Here is an 18,085-nt window from a genome sequence, read left to right as displayed (position 1 = left end):
CCATTGCAGCCGGCGCCGTCAAACTAAACTGCTGCGGTGCTTCTAATGATCATGTGACCTGTGTTGGATGTTGGCACTGGTGCAGGCAAAATCCAGTCTGTGTTCCCAGATGGCTGCAACTTCCATCATTTTGGTTAATATTGTGTGGGGTGTATGCCTGTCTGTGTGTTTGAGTCCTGCACACATACATGTGTGTATCTGAAAATGTGCACATGCTCCTGATGCCACCTGCAGATGCTTTATTTATGTATTTTATATAAAAATAAAATTTCACATCACATCTTTGTCCATCTGGTCTTTTTTCTTTTTTAAAGCATCAGCTCTTCAAACTGAGGCATTTTCAAGCAAGGTGTCAAACCTCTTAAGCGCTCTAATAAAGCAGAGGTGATTTGTAAGCAGAGGTGATTTGTAAGCACAAACCAAACTTGAGTTTGAGTGTAAATAATTTTATTAACATTCAATTCTTCATCAGCCAAACTGCTAAATGACCCGGTTAATAAATTCCTACACACGAAACTGACAAAAATAGAAACAGATTCATCTTAAATGTGGATTAAGAAGGTAAATCGTGCCAGCTGTAGCATGAGAGGGTTAATTATGTGCATCAACCAGTACGCCGAGAGGGGGAAAAAAGCTAACATTTTAAAAAGGCATTAACATGACTCCTACCTGCTGAGCTAAATTAGTTAGTGGTGATGTGTGTTAAAGTGAGGGAACACAGAGTGGTTTTAAGGTTATGACAGTTTCAAATACTTCCCTCTTTTCTTGTGTGAACCCAGATATAGATGCTGTATACATTTGTTTCTATATACAGTAAAACGTCTTTTAAAAAAAACACAAGGGGGGTAAAAATACTAGCAATCAAAGCTCTGTGTGTAACCAACACTACGCAGAATGCACCAACTCAGAGACACCCCCCCCCTCCAAAAAAGTAGTCCCACTCCACTTCCACGCTAACTTTGCTTAGCTTGCAACACTTCCCTGAGTCCCGTCCGAAGGTTTCTGCATGCTGCGATGAAGGAGGAGGGTTCAGGAGAGAGACCCACTTTCCACCTTCATCCACATGTTTGAATTATTGACAAAATATATTTTAAATTTCAAACAGGCTGACACTGCACAGTAACCTCACATCACGTGGCCCCGCTGACTCCCACTGTAGTCGGGGACAGTGATGCCACGGGGGTCCTTTATAAGAGGTGTTAACGTGGGAGGGAAAGCAGATGTTCTGCCACAGTCACTGAACACGAGGATGGTAATTCTGTGTTTATTACCCCTGTGACATCACTGCCCGGCTCTTTAGCAATAAAGATATTTCAAAAGTTTAAAAATAAATCACCAAAATCTGCCCTCTGCCCCAGCTGGTTCCCTTTGTAGTCACAGTATGAATTTTTAACATTTCCTCACTCCATTCATCAATGAAAATATCTTCACTTTCTCCAAAAGCCATAGAAAAGTTTGCAATACAAAAACACCTCCACTGTCCCACACTCAGCTTCCTCCTCAGTACCCACAGAGTGGAGAGAGCTTCTCAGAGCCTGCTGCCGATTTCAGCGCTGCCTCGACCCCCACAGGAGAAAAAGTCAGCTGCCTTTGTTGGCACCTATAGAGAAATGCTACAACTTTAAGACTCATACTCAAAATACTTCATTTGCTATTCTGTCTTCAACACTACAGTGCTCTCCTTCAGACTTTGCTGGACAATCTCGGTTCTTTTTAAACGGGTTATTCACAGGACGCGTCAGGAAGAGCGGTCCATCGCATCCGCTCGTGTGCTGAAGATCAAGAAGGGAATTTGGCAACTGCAAAACCTCAGGCCGAGCCTGGCGCGCCACAGGCTGCAGGTGGAGGGAAAAAAGTGACCATCGAGTCTCCGCTGTAGACTGTGACGGCTCTTTCCTCGAATGCTGAGCTGAAGGGCCGATAACAGATGAACACAAAGACCTCAAAGACGGACGTTTCAGTTTGAGCTCTTGAAATCAGAACCATCAGCTCCAAGGCCGACCCCACGCCACACTGTGTCCACTTTGTGTCTCCACATCGGAGGAAACGTCATGTTTCCAAAGGGGTTCCAGAAGAAGACAATAGAGAATTTGTTCTTCCAGCAGGAGGAACCACAACAAGTGTTTTTAATGTTGGATTCTGTGTCTGGAGTAAGACTTTCATTCCAGCTTGTGCCAGGTAAACAAGAGAGTGCAGAGTGCTGGCAGGGGGCTCCACTGTGGGCTGATGGGAGATGTTTGTGGTCCAGCACTGAAATCCAATCCATCACGACCACCTGAGCCCCTCCCTGTAATACTGAAATAAACAAATACATAATTACAAGCAAATTCACAATAAATCGGCTCAACTAACAAACCAAACACACAACACATTGAGCTCCATGAAGCTAACTCCTAATTCAGAACAAGCTAATGACTTAGTCGCACAAGGAAAAAAATGAATTAAAAAATAAATACTGAACAGCAGCCGTCTCACATCCACAAAAGAAGAAAAGATTTTCAAATGTTTACTTGTGTAATGTTTCTGTCTGTGTACACCGCAACACGTGATTTTCAATGATTTATCAGTTATTTGCTATAATATCTGAAACAGACTGCAACTGAATGGGGTCAAGTTGGCAATTACATGCAGTGTAACACCGTCTTATGGCAACATTTACAGCAGTTTTCAGTCACACTGTTAGTACGACTGACAATCTTGCTTTGCACAAAAAACAAAAAAAACCTGAAGTCATATTTATTTATTTTGGGAGGGGTGACGACAGATGTTGAGTTTCCTTTGTCAAATCTGTGCAAAGATATTTTTTGAGCACCACAAGAGGGAAGCAGAGACTTAAAATAAATACTATCCTGTCATAAATAATAACCTTATAATCTAAATCAAGTAAACGAGCTCTTATTTGTGAAACCCCAGTGTCTTAAGGAAACCCGCTGAGGACACTCGTGTTGGTCACAGCTGCAGAAAATCTGATTGATGTGAAGTAAAAGTTGCAAATGTTTGAAATAATAACCAGAACAGTGAGGAAAAAAGAAAAAAGTTCATGAGCCCGTTCCGTGTACTTTATAATGACAGTAACCAAAAATACTGAGCTACAGCTTGAAGCTTCAGTGCGCCTCGGTGCAAAGGTTTTCAGCTCGACTGGCTTTCAGAGACACATAGTTTGGGTGGAAACAGTGCGGACGGCTCGTTATTGGAATGCAGCGCTCAGACAGAGCGGCTCTTTGAAGTTTGCACAGTCTGGATGCGCTCCATTAGAAACAGGTGTGTGTGTGTGTGTGTGTGTGTGTGTGTGTGTGTGTGTGTGTGTGTGTGTGTGTCCACTCGCTCTGATACCCTCACCATAGAGGTGGACGGGCTTCAAGGACTATGAGGTTAATAAACCAATGTTTCTCACCTGTTCAGTTGATGAGGATGCCAGTCGATCGTCCTTCCTCTTCTTTGATATTCTTCAGGTTATTTTCTGCCTCGTCCACACTTCTGTAGCACGGACACGCAAATTATTTATCGTCTTTGCCGATAATACATTTAATAAGTGTGTGTGTGTGTGTGTGTGTGTGTACCTACGTTAGGAAATCCCTGACGTCTTCCACGGTGAGTTCTGCTGTCGAGTCGAGGGTGAGGTCAGCACAGCTAAGGGGGGAGTCCAGTGGGGTGTCCAGGATTGGCGAGGACAAGCAGCTGGGAGGCTCTTCTGTTTGCCCTGCAAGGGACAAATCCAGAGATTCATCTACGTCCGATAGAGAGTGACAGAGAGTGACTGATTGGTCGCCCCAGAAAACAAATGATTTAAATATGGCGAACAGATTGATATTTATAAAGCACTTTACTGTATTCTGTAGACTTGTAACCACAAGCCACATCTGAACAGCCGGAAACAAACCACCACCACTCCCTCCTCCAGTAACTTGCTCATTATTGTGTGTTGAGCTGGATTTTACTGTTTTCTCCTCATTAGAAATATTTGCATGTGATCAAAACATTTAAACATCTGCGCCCTGCTACACTATCTCAAGACACTGGAGCTGCTCTGATGTGCCAAAATTGACATTGTCTTGTACAAAGACAGTAAAAATTGCCCCAATGTATCATAATCCAGGATAATGTGTTGGTGCCTGCGTGTAAAGTTCTTAATGACCTAGTCCCAGGTGAAAGGCCTGCTGGTCTCCACAGCAACAACAGTTTCCTGCTGTGGAAGGTGGTTTTGGATAGGAGAGGCGAGTGGGGCATACTGAATGGTTACCGTGGAGACCAGAGGGGGGGACCCCTGCCAAGGCACGGTCAGGGTTGTAAGAGGTTTACAGAAAGAAGAGAGAGTGATGAAGAGGAAGAATAAGCGAGAGGAGAAAGAAAGAAAAAAGGAGAGAAGGGCAGGAGGAAGAAGAGTGTGTGTGTGTGTGTGTGTGTGTGTGTGTGTGTGTGTGTGTGTGTGTGTGTGTGTGTGTGTGTGTCCAGACCTACCCTCAGCCTGACCCATCTGGTTCTTGTGGGTTCCGTTGGCCTGAGGCTGCACTGTCGTACCATCGCTGTGGACACACACACAAGCATGCACCATTTACTTTGGCAGTCGATGGAATAATACAGCAATAACAATAAAATTATCATTTCTTTGGTTTCACATGAGAAATCATATTGAACAGTCACAGCTTAGTGGTTTTCAGTGCGGTGTCCAGAGACCTCCCAGGGACTTACACTGGTCCTGGGAAATGTTGCAAATCAGTAACAATGACACTGAATTTTTAAATTTTTTTTATTATTTATGATATATTTATTAGCACGTATATTCTGATAAAGGATTAATCCATATAGCCAACCCTAGTTTAACTGGATCCTCAGATCTAGAACCAAATTTCAGCAAAGAAGGATCTGCTTCCCTTTCGCCTTTTCATAACACACCCGTTAAAGTTTTGAACACACTCGCTCATAATCACAGAGTAAAAGCAGCCTGAGATTTAATGATGCTTACAATCGGAGTGTGTGTGTGTGTGTGTGTGTGTGTGTGTGTGTGTGTGTTACCTGGTGGGTGTGGGCTCTAATGGTCGGTCGAGCTGAACGAAGCAGAGCGGTTCAGTGAGGACTTTGGCGGAGAGAGAGAACCTCTCGTATTCTGAAGGAGAGATCAGGTAAAACCCTGCAGAGAAGAACATTTTTTTATATTAGTGAGTGAAACCATCCTTTTAGTCATACGCTGACCTTTCTGAACATACATAGCTTTCATTTTATGTTGCCTCCACATTTAATTTAATTTTTTCCTGCACTACCTCATGTGTGTGTATATCAGAGACAAGGAGGCAAATGTTATCGTGATGAAAATCTAAAAGCAAAAAATAATAATGAAAGAAATCCCACTCTGCTCTTTAGGTGTCTTGAAATAACTTCTTTCACTTTAAATTCAAGCATATTCTTCTCACCCTGTCCATTCCTGGTAAAGACACATGATGCAATGCCACTGATGTCTTCCTTACGGATGCAGTCATAACGCACCTGAGGACACATAAAACACAGTTATGACTCACAAAAACACATTTGAAAGCACACGCTGCTGTCAAGCTCTTGATCAAACCCTGAGGCTGCACCTGTGGTCGGAGGGCAGGAATACTAAAGAGGTGCATGTCCCCGAGGTTGGTCAGACAGACGAGTGTGTGTTCGCTGTAATCCTCCTGAGCTGTGGAGCTGAAGACCACCATGGCAACCTTCCTCACCCGACAGCCTTCATGTGCAGTCAGCTTAAACTTAGTCTTAGCGCTGACTTTGGGAAGAGAGAACACCTGGAATTAAGCAGAGGAGGAAGAAAGGTACGATTTAAAACGATATACGAGTAACAGACCGCGTTTTAAGCCCAGATCCATTACAAACTTAAAAAAGTGACAATAAAAATGTAAATACAGACTTTGTGATGTTGTTTCCAGACGATACCTTGAGCTGCTCCTCCGAAGCGATCAGGACAGAGTGAGCGTTGGTCATATCAGGCGCGATGGCGAGGTCTTGAGAGGCTTCGTACGGGTCTGGTAAAGGTTTCCCCCGACCGTCCAGCACGCAGATCGACACCACAGGCGCTCTGTGCATCAGCTGAATCTCTTTACCCAGCACTGCCTCCACGCACACACTGCTCTCACTCGCACCGCCACGCTCACACACTCGCCCCGAACCCACACCGGGCACCTCCAGAGCGTAGGCGTACACACTGCCCGAGTTGGTGCCTGCCCATAGCGTGGGGCCGTGGTGTGTACCTAAGTAAGACCGAGCGTGTTGTTAGCGCGGCAGAAACGATAAACGACAACCTTCCTTAGCTCAATCCTGACATTTTCTCCAACAAACAAATGCAGTTCAAACAGTTTAAGAAAAAGTGAATGAAGTAAAGACAGAGTGGAAATATGTTGAAAAGTACGTAAACGCACCATCACGTAGAAATGTGTCTGCAAAGCAGACACACCGGACCACTCCAGAGAGCGAGTCATCTGCTGATCGCGGCTCTATCCGCCTCTGCACCGGAGCTACTTCCTCCTGCTCCGCTAGAGCAGCATTTGCCTCTTGAACCTATACACACATACAATACATAGTATAAATAGTATAGACAGTGTTCTTTTTGGACAGTTTACTCTCAGACACACAGTCTCTCACCTTGCTGGTGGGCGTAGTGATGGTGCGTTTCTTTCCTGAAACCCTGCTTTTGCGGATGCGTCTGAAGCTCTGTCGTAGGGACTTCTTCAAGGACTTGACTCTTGACAGGGGACCCTCCATTGCTAAGGAGTCATTAGGGTGTAAGGTACACCTAGGAGAGCATAAAGAGCACCAGAATGAATGTAAAGACAGCGGGAAAATGGGTTGAGCAGGGACTAAGTAGATCTTCATTATGCCAAAAATACTCAGGCTTTGCCCGATAACCAAAGAATACAAATCACATGACTGTGTGCGCCTAACCTTGCCAGCACAGCATTTCGTCTGTGGTAGTCAAAAAGGCCAAATCCATGACTCGTCCCAAAGGCGATCAGGTTCCACTCGGCATGCAGTGCCACTGCAGTCACAGAGGCCGGGGGCAAGCACTGCACCACCACCAGCGGCTGAAAGCCCGGGGGGAAAGGTGCGGGTTTAGAGCGCGGTTCCAGCCTGTCGTGGCCCTTCCAGGTGAAGCCCTCCCTGTCGTACAGCAGATCAACCACTGACACGTCGACCAAGTGGTCCGAACGCTCATCACTCAGACCCAGCACGATCACCTAGAAACAGTACAGAAACACCGTGGCTCATTTTGGGTTTTTTTCAAGCAATTCAATTTTGTTTACATATATCCCCAATTCACAATAATAAAAAGAAATAAACCAACAATCACACAAGGCCCTATAAGCAAACACTTGGAAAATGACTAAAATTAGATTTCAGTTTTTCTATGATATAATTAATGAAACAAACTTACTTAATGTTGGTTTTATTTTTTTTAATAACTTGTGACAGTGTGTTTTGATCTTCACCTGTCCGGCGGTTCCGGCCACCACCAGCTTGTTGCTGTACTTGCACAGACTTATCTTCTGGATGCCAAGCCTGGGGTCGTCACTGTAGGGGTCAAAACAGCCCACCTAAACACACACACACACACACATTGGATTTAATTCATTTGAATATAAAACCACTTTCTTGTAAGTTGTTAACATTAAACCATTTTGAATACTGTGCCTTTCTAGATGATCAAAGCAAAACTGAACTATGCAGTGAGTGACACTAAGCCACGCAAAGTTACACTGAAGATTACTTCCCACACACTTCAAGTTCATCATAAATATCCCCATGGAAAAGTGCTAGGCAGTGAGCTGCAAATCAGTTAATGAAATGTACCTATGTCAGAAATTATCTTATAAACTCTACCTGACTTCACAAGCAGACCTTTTTTGGAAACTTGTAAAAACTGCATCATCAGTGTAAAACATTTTGTCTTAATGGCCCAATTACAAAGTTAGTTTAATGCCAAAATGCCCTCCTGATGGTTTCCTCCTCCTTTAAAGGCCTCTCTCCTCTTACTATCAACCAAATGCCAGGACAGTCCCTACTTTACCCTGACAGTCTCTGCAAATGCGCATTAATCTGTCCGTCACACACGCACACAGTAGGAATCCCTCTCACATTGGAGTTTTGTCTTAGCAAAACAAGGAGTAAGAGAAGCTTGTCACACACACACACAGCAGAAAGAGTGGGATGATGGGTCTGGTTTTCATTACAGAGGAGAAAAAAGGGAAAGGCTCTTCATCCCATATGAGGGCCACATTCCTGAACATGCAGCTCTGTTACCACAGGATACACGAGGAGATGTGTTTGTAAGGCAGTTAAAGAGCGAAGAGGAAGAAAAGAAGTGAGCAGAAGGAACTTGCCATTCTGTCTATCAGCATGTACAAATACTTCATCTATTTTCTACTGGTGTGATGCCTCTATTTTTTTTCTCCATTCATATCAAATCCCAGATATAATGTGCTCTTATCCTGATCACATGCCCGAGCACTGAGAAACATTTCTGACTGTAGAAACAGTTTCTTTAAAATCTCCTGTCTCCTGACTAATGAAGCCAAACAGCTCAGCTAGATTCCCCTTGACACAAAATTCTGCCTCCAGACTGTGAATCACTTCATTTGAATGTATTTCTGCACAGAAAACTGTCCATTAAACCAGAAACAGACTGCGGTTTACGCTGGAGTCGAGTTTTAATAAGAGGAACAATGGGGTGGGTCAGTCTCAAATCCAAACACATGAAAACAATCAGAAAATTAGGGCCACAGATGCAGCATTACAGGGCTGCATGTGTGCGAAAGACAGATTGCTTTTATTCCCTCAGCTTGTAAAACCAGACCCTGTGTCTGAACTCTGAGGAGAGACTTATATTTATGTCCATTTCACCTCCTTTCGTGAAAAGCCTCATTGCTTCTCACCTTCCTGAACGGAGGCCATTCTTCCTCCTCTTGCTGCATATCGGGGTCGTTGCTGGGGTCCTGCGGGTCATCGCTAGGGTCGCAGTCGGTGTGGAAGACGTTGGCTGTGCTGAGTTTGTACAGCGGAGTGAGGGCGACACCCGAAGCATCCCAGAATCGCACCGTGCCATCCTCATGGCTGTAATCACAACAGATTTAAAATAAATAACAATCACAGAAAATTCAACAACTGCTCCCTTTAACAGCCATCTATAACAGCTAGTGACCAGTTTAAACTATTAGTCTATTATGTCCAGCTAGTCAGGTGCCATGTTCAAAGTGATGTTGGTGCATCAAGACAGCAATAAAAAGGCAATAAGATAGCAGATTCACCTGATTCCATCAGTTTATGACTGAATGGGATCACGTGATAATGTGGCGATTGACTGGGAAAAACTGGCATAGAAATGACTACATAAGTTGCCGTGTTCATACAGAGACATTCAAATCATGGGTCAGTCACACTGCAGTAAAAATTAGATGGCAACCTCATTATCACTAGTGAAAAAAATAAATAAAAAAAATAAAAATCAGTGTCTGCTCAATGACTGAATTTGTTCCACTTTTACTGGCTGGATACGCAGTTGCTACTTTTCAGGTTGCCTGCTATGGCAGTTGAAGCACTCGTGGTCTGACGTGAATCGATTGGAATCACTCTCAGACTGACTGGCAAAAGTTTGCAAATAATCACCATCTAATTTATAAATGCAGACAGACTGTCAACACATTGCAATCAGTCAGAGAAAATCCTCCACACGTAGTGGTACAGTTGTTGCAAAATAACACAAGCATTCAGTAACTTGCTTTTATATATGAACATAACCAAAACACAACCAGCTGGCAACTGGCTGAGTCGAGTACCCTGCAGCAAAGCAGCGCAGCCCAGACGAGTTGCGCTCATTAATGCACAATCAAATTGATCGCAACATGTTGGCAATCCTTCCGTGCTTGTAAATTGGTCAGCATTTATTTGATTGCCTTCACCGAACTGTATGAGAGTGACTGCAGTCAGTCCCAGTCAGAGCATGATGGTTTGCAGACATGTTATTTCTCAACGACCTGTGCAACCACATTGCAATCCAAAAAAGTTACCCAGAGGTTGAGAGTGTTGCAAGCTCAACCTCTGCGTGACCAGCTGGTCACTATGCTAAACAAACTTGTAAGTAATAATTTCCTTTTTAATTCTGAATTTTAGGTCGCTATATAAAATGTTTAATAGATACACTAACCAATTTATCCACTACCCACTTCAACAGTTAGTTATACTCTTAGCTAGCTATTCAAACCTGTCACTTTCTGACCATCAAGTTTTTAAAATCATATAAGTGTTTATCTGCTGCAATCCATTGCTTTTAGTTAACTCATCTTTGGTGATGGAAACAAGTTCCTGTACTTTAAACAATGGAGAGAAACACAAAGGACAAAGAAAGAGAAAAACAAGGATAACGTCAGTCAGTTTGTTGCTAACAAAACTAACAGCGGCATTAAAATTCTCCTCCTGCTTTCACGCTATTCTCAGTTTTCAAATTGTCTTTAAACCACTTCTATTACATAACTCTTTTTATTGCACTTTAGGCCAATGCAAGCTCTGCCAAGTGTGCGGTTGGCAACACCAACAGTTTCATGGGATTTCCCCTTCACCATTTTTTTGAATGCAGGATATCCTTTCTTCACGCTGCTTTTAGTGACCTAATCTTACTAGAAAGCATCAGATTTACGTTATGGGAAAAAACAAGAGACCTGAATTCACTTGCAAAGAGTGAGTGAGTGAGTGAGTGAGTGAGTGAGTGAGTGAGTGAGTGTGTGTGTGTGTGTGTGTGTAAATACCCTGTCAATAGCAGTTCTTGTTGTTTAGGTGGAGGTGCCAGATTTTTCCCCCCACATATCGGCCAGCTCTGTACACACAAACAATAAATAAATAATCATTCTGAACCAAGCTAGGACTCATCATTTTTCACATCAACATATTTTCCTCATGAACTCGTCTTAAAAGTTAGAGCAGAAAAATGTACCACAGAGATTCACACTCTGATAAAGGATCTGCCAATCTGATTTGGCCTCACATAGACAAACAAAGAGCCATGATGAAGAGCGTAACAGCTGTGTGTCCGTGTGTGTTGCTAATCTCCCACTGATCGCACAACTGATCTAAGCCACAGAGCTTTTGAAAAGCCTTTAACCGTCTACACCTGCTCTTAAAGCTCACACACTACCAGTGGCTCATGGTTACATTCCTGTTTGTTTCCTCTTCTCATTGCTGGGCTGAGAGCCAGTGACTTATTACTTCCATTTACATGCAAATAGCCTCATCTGATCAATTTACAACTGTTCTTGCCTTTGAGATTTGAAACAAGCAATTTTAATATAAATCCAAGTAAAACGTCAGCTGATGGGTCAGACTTTGTCTAAGGTGTTTTCAGGTTAAGCCTCTTATGAGGATCTCGGATTTCCTGCGACTGAATATCCCGTACTGCCATGTATAAACCAATTTGCTAAATAATCCTGTCATTCACAGTGCCAATGTGCTTCTTACCCTGTGTGTGTGCTGCCGGCTTTGCTGTGCTTTGCCAGCATTGACCAGCCTCTCCCAGAGTTTAGGAGGGACGCTGGAGATGTGGCAGGAGCAGGTGATGGCTGACGAGTGAAGAGGAGCAAGATAGGGAGTGGGCATAGAGGGCCATCCGGGGGTCTGGAGGTCAATTACAACCAGTTCTTCTTCTAGTAACACCACTAAAGCAGATGGCTCATCAAACTCTATAAGAAGAAAAGATCACACAGGGGATAAAGGCTTGATACTCGTGAAAATGTTACCTTTACATACACCATCTTTAACACAGGTCAGATTCTGACCTCTCTCTTGCTCCACACTGTGGACGGTGAAGAAATCAATCACTCGAGATGTGAAGTCGAGGGTGACGTGATCTTTGTCCTGTTGGATCGTTAGACAGTGGCGGTCACCATAACTGGCTCTGGGCATCCCTCCACTGTATAAAAGCACTGGAGAACTACAGTGAGAAACACAGATTAGCTACTTTTCTACCTCACAATTTTTTTTCTATTTTCACTCTGCATCACTGCATTCTTTTACATTAACTTTAAGTTAACTTCTCTCTTTATTATGTTTTAATAGTATTTTTCTCACCACAGATAATAGTTACATGATGTGGTAAATTATACCTTTTAGATTTACAAAACTAGGAAAATAATCAGCAATTGCATAAATATAGGGATGCAAAAGAAAAGACCAATAAAAATAAAATGAAAATGAATCTGAGAAAACAGTCATAAGTGAAAATTCGCCAGCGCTGATTCCAAATGACCTGTTTGATAGAAGGACTCAAACACACTTTAACAGGAAGGTTGCAAAACGAGGTTTAACACTCACCCTGCTTGTGTTGTCCTCCACAGGATTTTGCTGATGGCTTTACAGGGAAATGGACCTGTGATAGATAATTACAAAAGAAAGAAGAAAAAGAAGACTATTAAAAGCTACCAGAGATCCTTTTTAGTCCAAGAGAGGGCAAATGAAAGGGGCCGTCTGTTAGACAGCACTCAGGGTACTCCACGGGAATATTAAATAATTTACAGCCAACACAGACAGAAACCGTGTGCGCACTAGTAGTGGTCTGTTCTTAACATAGTATCAAATCTTAAGCAACAAAACCATTACAGAATCCACCACAACTCGAGGAAGCTGTAACACTTTCCAGGAAGGGTTCTTCCGAGTTCATAACTGTAATAGAAGTATGGGTTCAGCATTCACACCCAAAGTAATTTAGGTGCGAAGTTCTCTCGGGTTCTCTTTAAAGTGAAGTTTTAGTCCATTTTATTTCAATGCTTCTGTTACTACAGGGAAAAAAAAAAGGGTAAGCATGAAAAGTCTCTATATCGTTTGTGGCTCTTCATCTATTCTCTACACGTCTGCAGCGTGGTAGAGAGAATTAACTAAGATGCAGAACAGAGTTTTATCACGTTAGAGCTCATTACTGAACAAAAGTTAAATGCTTTAGAAATGTTTATGATCATGAAAGAAATGTAAAATGACAGGTAAAAAGATTCTGAAAACAATTTGCATGACTGGGAAAAATGCATCTAACACAGCCTGTGTGTGGAGCCACAGCGAGCTCTCAGCTGAAGCACTTATTCTCATCACTGTGGACTCCACTGTCCGTCACTGGTTCCACTCTGTCCTCCAGACCTGAGAATGTTTCACTCCTACACTTGAAATGCAAATGTGTGGAGTGTGTGACATGTGATGTATGCATGTGTGCATTTCTCACCGTAGGGGATAGTGGAGGACACTGGCTGGTGATTGCAGGTGCTGCCACTGGTAACAGCCCAAACTGAATAGCCTCCATCGTTATGGGAACAGACAAATAAGTTTCCAGAGCGTTCCCATACCAGACTCTCCAGTTGCTGGGGGGAGGGTCATAGACACAAAGTCATCACTGCAGGTCATCTAGCTATAACATCACCCTGAAAACTGGGAGCAAGAACAATGAGCACCAACTGTAACAGGTACCTGTTTGCCCAGGAAGAGCTGCTCAGCGTGACGAATGCTCAGATCCCACAGGACCACCAGGCCTCGGCTGTAGCCAATCAGAATCTTCCCTGACTGTTGAGGGTGTTCCTGAAGAGCTTCCACCGGCCCCAGAGATTTCCCACATCTGTAGTCATCTGGCAGACTGGGAAAATGAAAACAAACATTATCCATTATCCCACATCTGTAGCTTCCCGCTTTACTGTGATCCACACGGCTGTAAATTACATTTATCTACACATCCTGACGAGGTCAGACATCTGTCTGATGAAACAATTATCCAATGACACGAGAGATACAAGAGGACAGAGTCACCTGGTTCCATGCGAGAGAAATTCTGTGTTTTGGTTACACTGTACAGACACAGTAAACAGCTGAGTTTGAAAAACAAAACAACAACAACTACATCCTCAAACTGGTTTAGTGTTTGTTATCATCTGAAATTATGGTGTGTGGAGGGAGAGGGTAAATAATGCAGTACACATACGGCGCAACAGAGTTTTGGAAACAGTGCAAGGAGATTATACAAAATGTTGAAGTCACTGCAGCAAATACACAAAGCTGTTCTTTGCACCGAAACACCCCAAAGCAAAAGTGCTAAAACATGTATAATCAGCACAAAGCAAAGACCCAAGTTGCTGAAGTTTGAGAACAAGACATTCCTCTGAGCCAGAGCAGGAATGTAGAGCAGGACACACCCTTGAGATGTCAGAGGATTCCCTCAGCGAAGGAAGAAGAAAGGAGACGAAACAGCCAAGACAGAGAGAGAAAATGAAGTGATAAAGAAAGAAAGTACTGCAGCTTTATGGACTTTAATGCAGATGAAACAAGGATCAATGAACAGCAGCGCCGGGTGAAGCGTACACACACACACACACATATAACTTCTGTCTGCTGTTGTAGGCTTCACTGAGGAAGATCCTCTCCGGAAGCACAGCGGCAGAAACATTCCCAACAAAGCATTCCATTGTCTCTGTCGCCCTGTTCATAAGTATTTTTAGGGAATCCAGCATCCTGCCATAGAGTCCTAGAGATGATCCTGTGTACGCTTGTGTGTGTGTGTGTGTGTGTGTGTGTGTGTGTGTGTGTGTGTGTGTGTGTGTGTGTGTGTGTGTGTGTGTTGAAACACTTCCCCAACCGGAATACTGTGTTTTGGCATTTGGTACAAAGCTTTACTGTCTAAAACTTCCCCTCCTTTGCGCACAAACACACTCACACACACACACACGTACGCCTGCCTTATCAGCGCCCTCGTTAGGCTTCAGTTCTGCTTACTTCCCTCGACAAGCCTGGTTAATGAGGGGTTTGGCCAAGCAGTCACACAGTCACAGCAGAATGAAAAAGAAACAACAGTAGTACTGATACACAGCCAGTGTGGCAGCACAGCAAAGCTCAAGCACGAACCACAAAGTAGTCTGTGGTATGTAGGGAGGCAAAAAAAAAAAAAAATCACGTTTGTTTTCTGTCAGATATCATACAACATTCTGCATTTCCATTCTTCTATGATAACAATTGAATTCCTTTACGTGTGTGATGATCGGTGTTTGTGCTCCACTCTCACTGTGTTTTGTTCTAGTTCACTGCTGAGCTCTCACATCACTGCTTGCCACAGTGAGGCTCCACCATCATTAAGGGGGAGGGGGTAAAAACACCTTACAAATAACAGCCCTGAAGTAACATAGCTGTCTTTCAGGTGTCTGTATATCTAGTTAACACTGCTTTGTTAGCAAGTTCCTTTGCAGCCTTTACAACTGATATCATGGTGCAACCCCCAGTCTGAAACAAGGCGTTTTTAGCTTTTCTTTAAGGCCACCCTTCCTCTAAACCTTTCTAATTCTAATGGTTGGCTGCTATTAGCATAGAGAAGGTTTTCATCAGCAGGTGGTTGGAGCTACTGTGCTCACGGCCACAGCCTGAGAGGACCAATATTAACGTTATTCCCCTCACTCTGATATCTTAGACAAAAGAGAGAAAAAAAGAAGAAGAAAAAACCCACAAAAATGAGGCTCAACTTTGGCCATATTTAATACCACTGTAATAATATTATGTAATAATATTATATTATATAAACCACTGTCATAATATGGCAGAAAATGAAGAATTAAAGCTGAAAACCCTCACACATAATTAAAGAAGGTTTTCTAATCTGCACTGATTTAAAACAAACAAACAAAAAAATCCATTATGTGACATTACCTTTGTTCAAATCAACTCTACACACACAAACCTCCTATGTGAAAACAAAAGCGCTGAAGGGAAAAAACACACGTACATTTTTAATAAGCTTCACAGAACATGTCTGTTAAAAAACTGTGCAAGTGAGTTACCAGAACAAAGCCAAAATTAGGTAATAGGCTGCTTTGTTAGGTCAACTTTACTGTCATGACTGATTTGATCATTTTATTCTGCAAGTAAAAGCAGCCATATCTTCATTTTTAGTGCTCCTCACTCACACTACGGTGTGTAATTATTTTTGACTTGTCGGTTTTTTGTTTTTTTTTAAAAAGCTAAATAAATTAATATATAAAACATCTGACAGCGTTTAATGGAGCCTGAACCCAGTGAACCTGACCTGCCTGCTGCTGCTAGGGTCAGTGGGGATATTTGTATCCGCATGTGTGTGAGCTGCTCAGCTGGAGCTGTGAGTGGAGGAAGCTGAAGTGTTTAATGTTTACAGGAACGCTCACTGTGGTGGAGGACGGAGAAGAGTGGAGAACAAGGATGGTGAAGAAAAGTCAAAAGATTTAAGCATGTGAAGCTATTTACAAGGATAATTTCATATTCTCTAATAAATATCTGCAAAATAAAAAAATATAACCCTTCCACATGTGTTGACAGTTAGACAATAAGGCTATGTATTCCATTCCAATATCAGCTTAGCTGCTGTATCCACCAGATTCTTTTGTTTAACAGTGTAAGTTAACAAAAAAAGACACAGATTTATTGCTTGATCTGTACTTGGGTTGTCTCTTTGTTCATGTTTTTTTGTATTAATTCCTTTTGTGTAACAATCTCACCTGTGTGTGATCTGATCCTGGAGCAGTGTCTGGTTATCTTTCAGCGAGAGGCTGGGCACCTCTAGGAAGTAGACGCCTCCTCCCTCTGTTCCAACGCAGAGGAGGTCACATGACTTCAGCAAGAGGAGGACAGTCACCCGAGTGGCACTGAGAGAAAGGAAATTAGGAAAATTTGTGATACTCAAAATTCTAACAGGCACAACCAACAACAAGTTGGGGTGTGAAAGAAGGCGAGACATGATTACAGACTTTCAAAAGTTTCCAATTTTCATTCAGGTTTCTGTAAAGAGGACTCTTGTGTACCTGCAGCTCTCGATGCCAGGTCTGCCGGGCAGATTGTAGGTGTTCACTTCCTGTAGAGAAACCACGCCCTCTTTCTTAACCCCACCGACCTCTCTCAGGGGTCCGGCCACCAGCTCCCACAGGTGGATTGTGTTGTCATCCAACAGTGACAGCAGACGACCCTTGGGAGAAAAGAATTAATATATGATGTGTGCCATGACTCACTGCCGAAACCTTAACTTAATTTTTAATGTTTTGGAGTTTTGTTTTGTTTTTTAACATTTTTAAACATTCAGGAGAAAATTGAGCTCACCTGTCCAGGCAGGAAGTGGATTTGTGTGACAGCAGTGGTGTCATTGTGCAGACCTGTGAACTCCACACCAGGCGCCCCATAGCTGCAGGTATCCCGTTAAAGAAATACACAACTTGGCATTTAGACTGGCATGAGCAGTGGGCTAAAGTTAAGATGTCACAAAGCAGTATACTTATTGTCTAGAGCTACAGACACGGAGGGGAAAAAACAAAGATTGGAAGGAGGGAATCTCTGTTCTTCTGTATAATTTGTGTCCACTACTCCCTTTAAAGAGAAGATTCACTGCAAATCAATAAATGTTTGGAACAATGGTCCTTCATCCCTCCAGAGACGTGCACTGAGGCTGTTCTGGCTGCACACCTTACCAAGACACTTCATATACTACAAGTTTCCACCTTAATCCAAACTAAACTTTCTGCTTCCACCAGTCAGTAAAGTTGCAGTTTACCTCTTTGTCATTCCAGGCTTGGCTTTTTCCATGTATAATGTTTTCTTTTAGACCAGGAGTGTCAAACATATTGCCAGGGGGTCCCGGCTGCTCCCTGGTCTTTCAAAAATATGGTCATTTCAAACGGAGGAGGATAAAATTTGAACCTTTAACTGCAATTTCATCAGTCTTACAATAGTCTTGCTGACAAAGACATAACCCATGGCGTGTCATTGCATAAAAGACAAATTGTCATCATTTTATTTTTCGTGTTCAAACTCATAGAAAATCAGAAAAGTACATTTTTTCAGTATCCTGAGATATCACATTATAGAGAAGATGCCTCTGGCCACAGCTGGTGCAGCAAGACATAATATAATTTCTGCAGGCAAAAAACTTGCATGAATTATTAGACACCGAGTGGTCTCAGCAGAGAGACGGGCAAAAGCACATTTTATTTTTTAAGTCAATGGCTAGTTATACACACGAAGAACACTCCTAAAACAAAGCTTGAGAGGTTTAAAAACATAAACCTGGATATATCTGCCTCTCTGTCACATG

General features: G+C 42.8%; 1 protein-coding gene across 2 annotated transcripts in view; it reads right to left on the bottom strand.

Moving 5' to 3' along the window:
* Positions 1–430: 430 nt before the first annotated feature.
* The window catches only part of llgl1 (LLGL scribble cell polarity complex component 1), a 32,975-nt gene continuing 15,320 nt past the window's right edge, over positions 431–18,085 (bottom strand). The window contains exons 3-24 of one of the 2 annotated variants that reach the window (XM_005945436.3): positions 17,098–17,179; positions 16,806–16,966; positions 16,503–16,649; positions 13,468–13,630; positions 13,226–13,361; positions 12,331–12,385; positions 11,796–11,950; positions 11,479–11,699; positions 10,773–10,840; positions 8,907–9,084; positions 7,464–7,568; positions 6,919–7,211; positions 6,619–6,769; positions 6,396–6,534; positions 5,914–6,227; positions 5,574–5,765; positions 5,409–5,481; positions 5,014–5,128; positions 4,459–4,523; positions 3,565–3,700; positions 3,395–3,477; positions 431–2,295 (exon numbers count right to left, since the gene is read on the bottom strand). In XM_005945436.3, the coding sequence (XP_005945498.1) occupies positions 3,399–3,477; positions 3,565–3,700; positions 4,459–4,523; positions 5,014–5,128; positions 5,409–5,481; positions 5,574–5,765; positions 5,914–6,227; positions 6,396–6,534; positions 6,619–6,769; positions 6,919–7,211; positions 7,464–7,568; positions 8,907–9,084; positions 10,773–10,840; positions 11,479–11,699; positions 11,796–11,950; positions 12,331–12,385; positions 13,226–13,361; positions 13,468–13,630; positions 16,503–16,649; positions 16,806–16,966; positions 17,098–17,179 (3,028 nt within the window). In that variant the 3' untranslated portion in view covers positions 431–2,295; positions 3,395–3,398. The remainder of the gene's footprint in view (positions 2,296–3,394; positions 3,478–3,564; positions 3,701–4,458; positions 4,524–5,013; positions 5,129–5,408; positions 5,482–5,573; positions 5,766–5,913; positions 6,228–6,395; positions 6,535–6,618; positions 6,770–6,918; positions 7,212–7,463; positions 7,569–8,906; positions 9,085–10,772; positions 10,841–11,478; positions 11,700–11,795; positions 11,951–12,330; positions 12,386–13,225; positions 13,362–13,467; positions 13,631–16,502; positions 16,650–16,805; positions 16,967–17,097; positions 17,180–18,085) is intronic. The other variant, XM_014341092.2, reaches the window with a different exon arrangement.

The sequence above is a fragment of the Haplochromis burtoni genome, unplaced genomic scaffold (genome assembly GCF_018398535.1).
Source record: "Haplochromis burtoni strain Fernald_Lab_line unplaced genomic scaffold, NCSU_Asbu1 Contig_301, whole genome shotgun sequence".
NCBI classification, from domain to species: Eukaryota; Metazoa; Chordata; class Actinopteri; order Cichliformes; family Cichlidae; genus Haplochromis; species Haplochromis burtoni.
The sequence above is the reverse complement of the archived record's forward strand: the minus strand, read 5'-3'. Positions and strand labels throughout refer to the sequence as shown.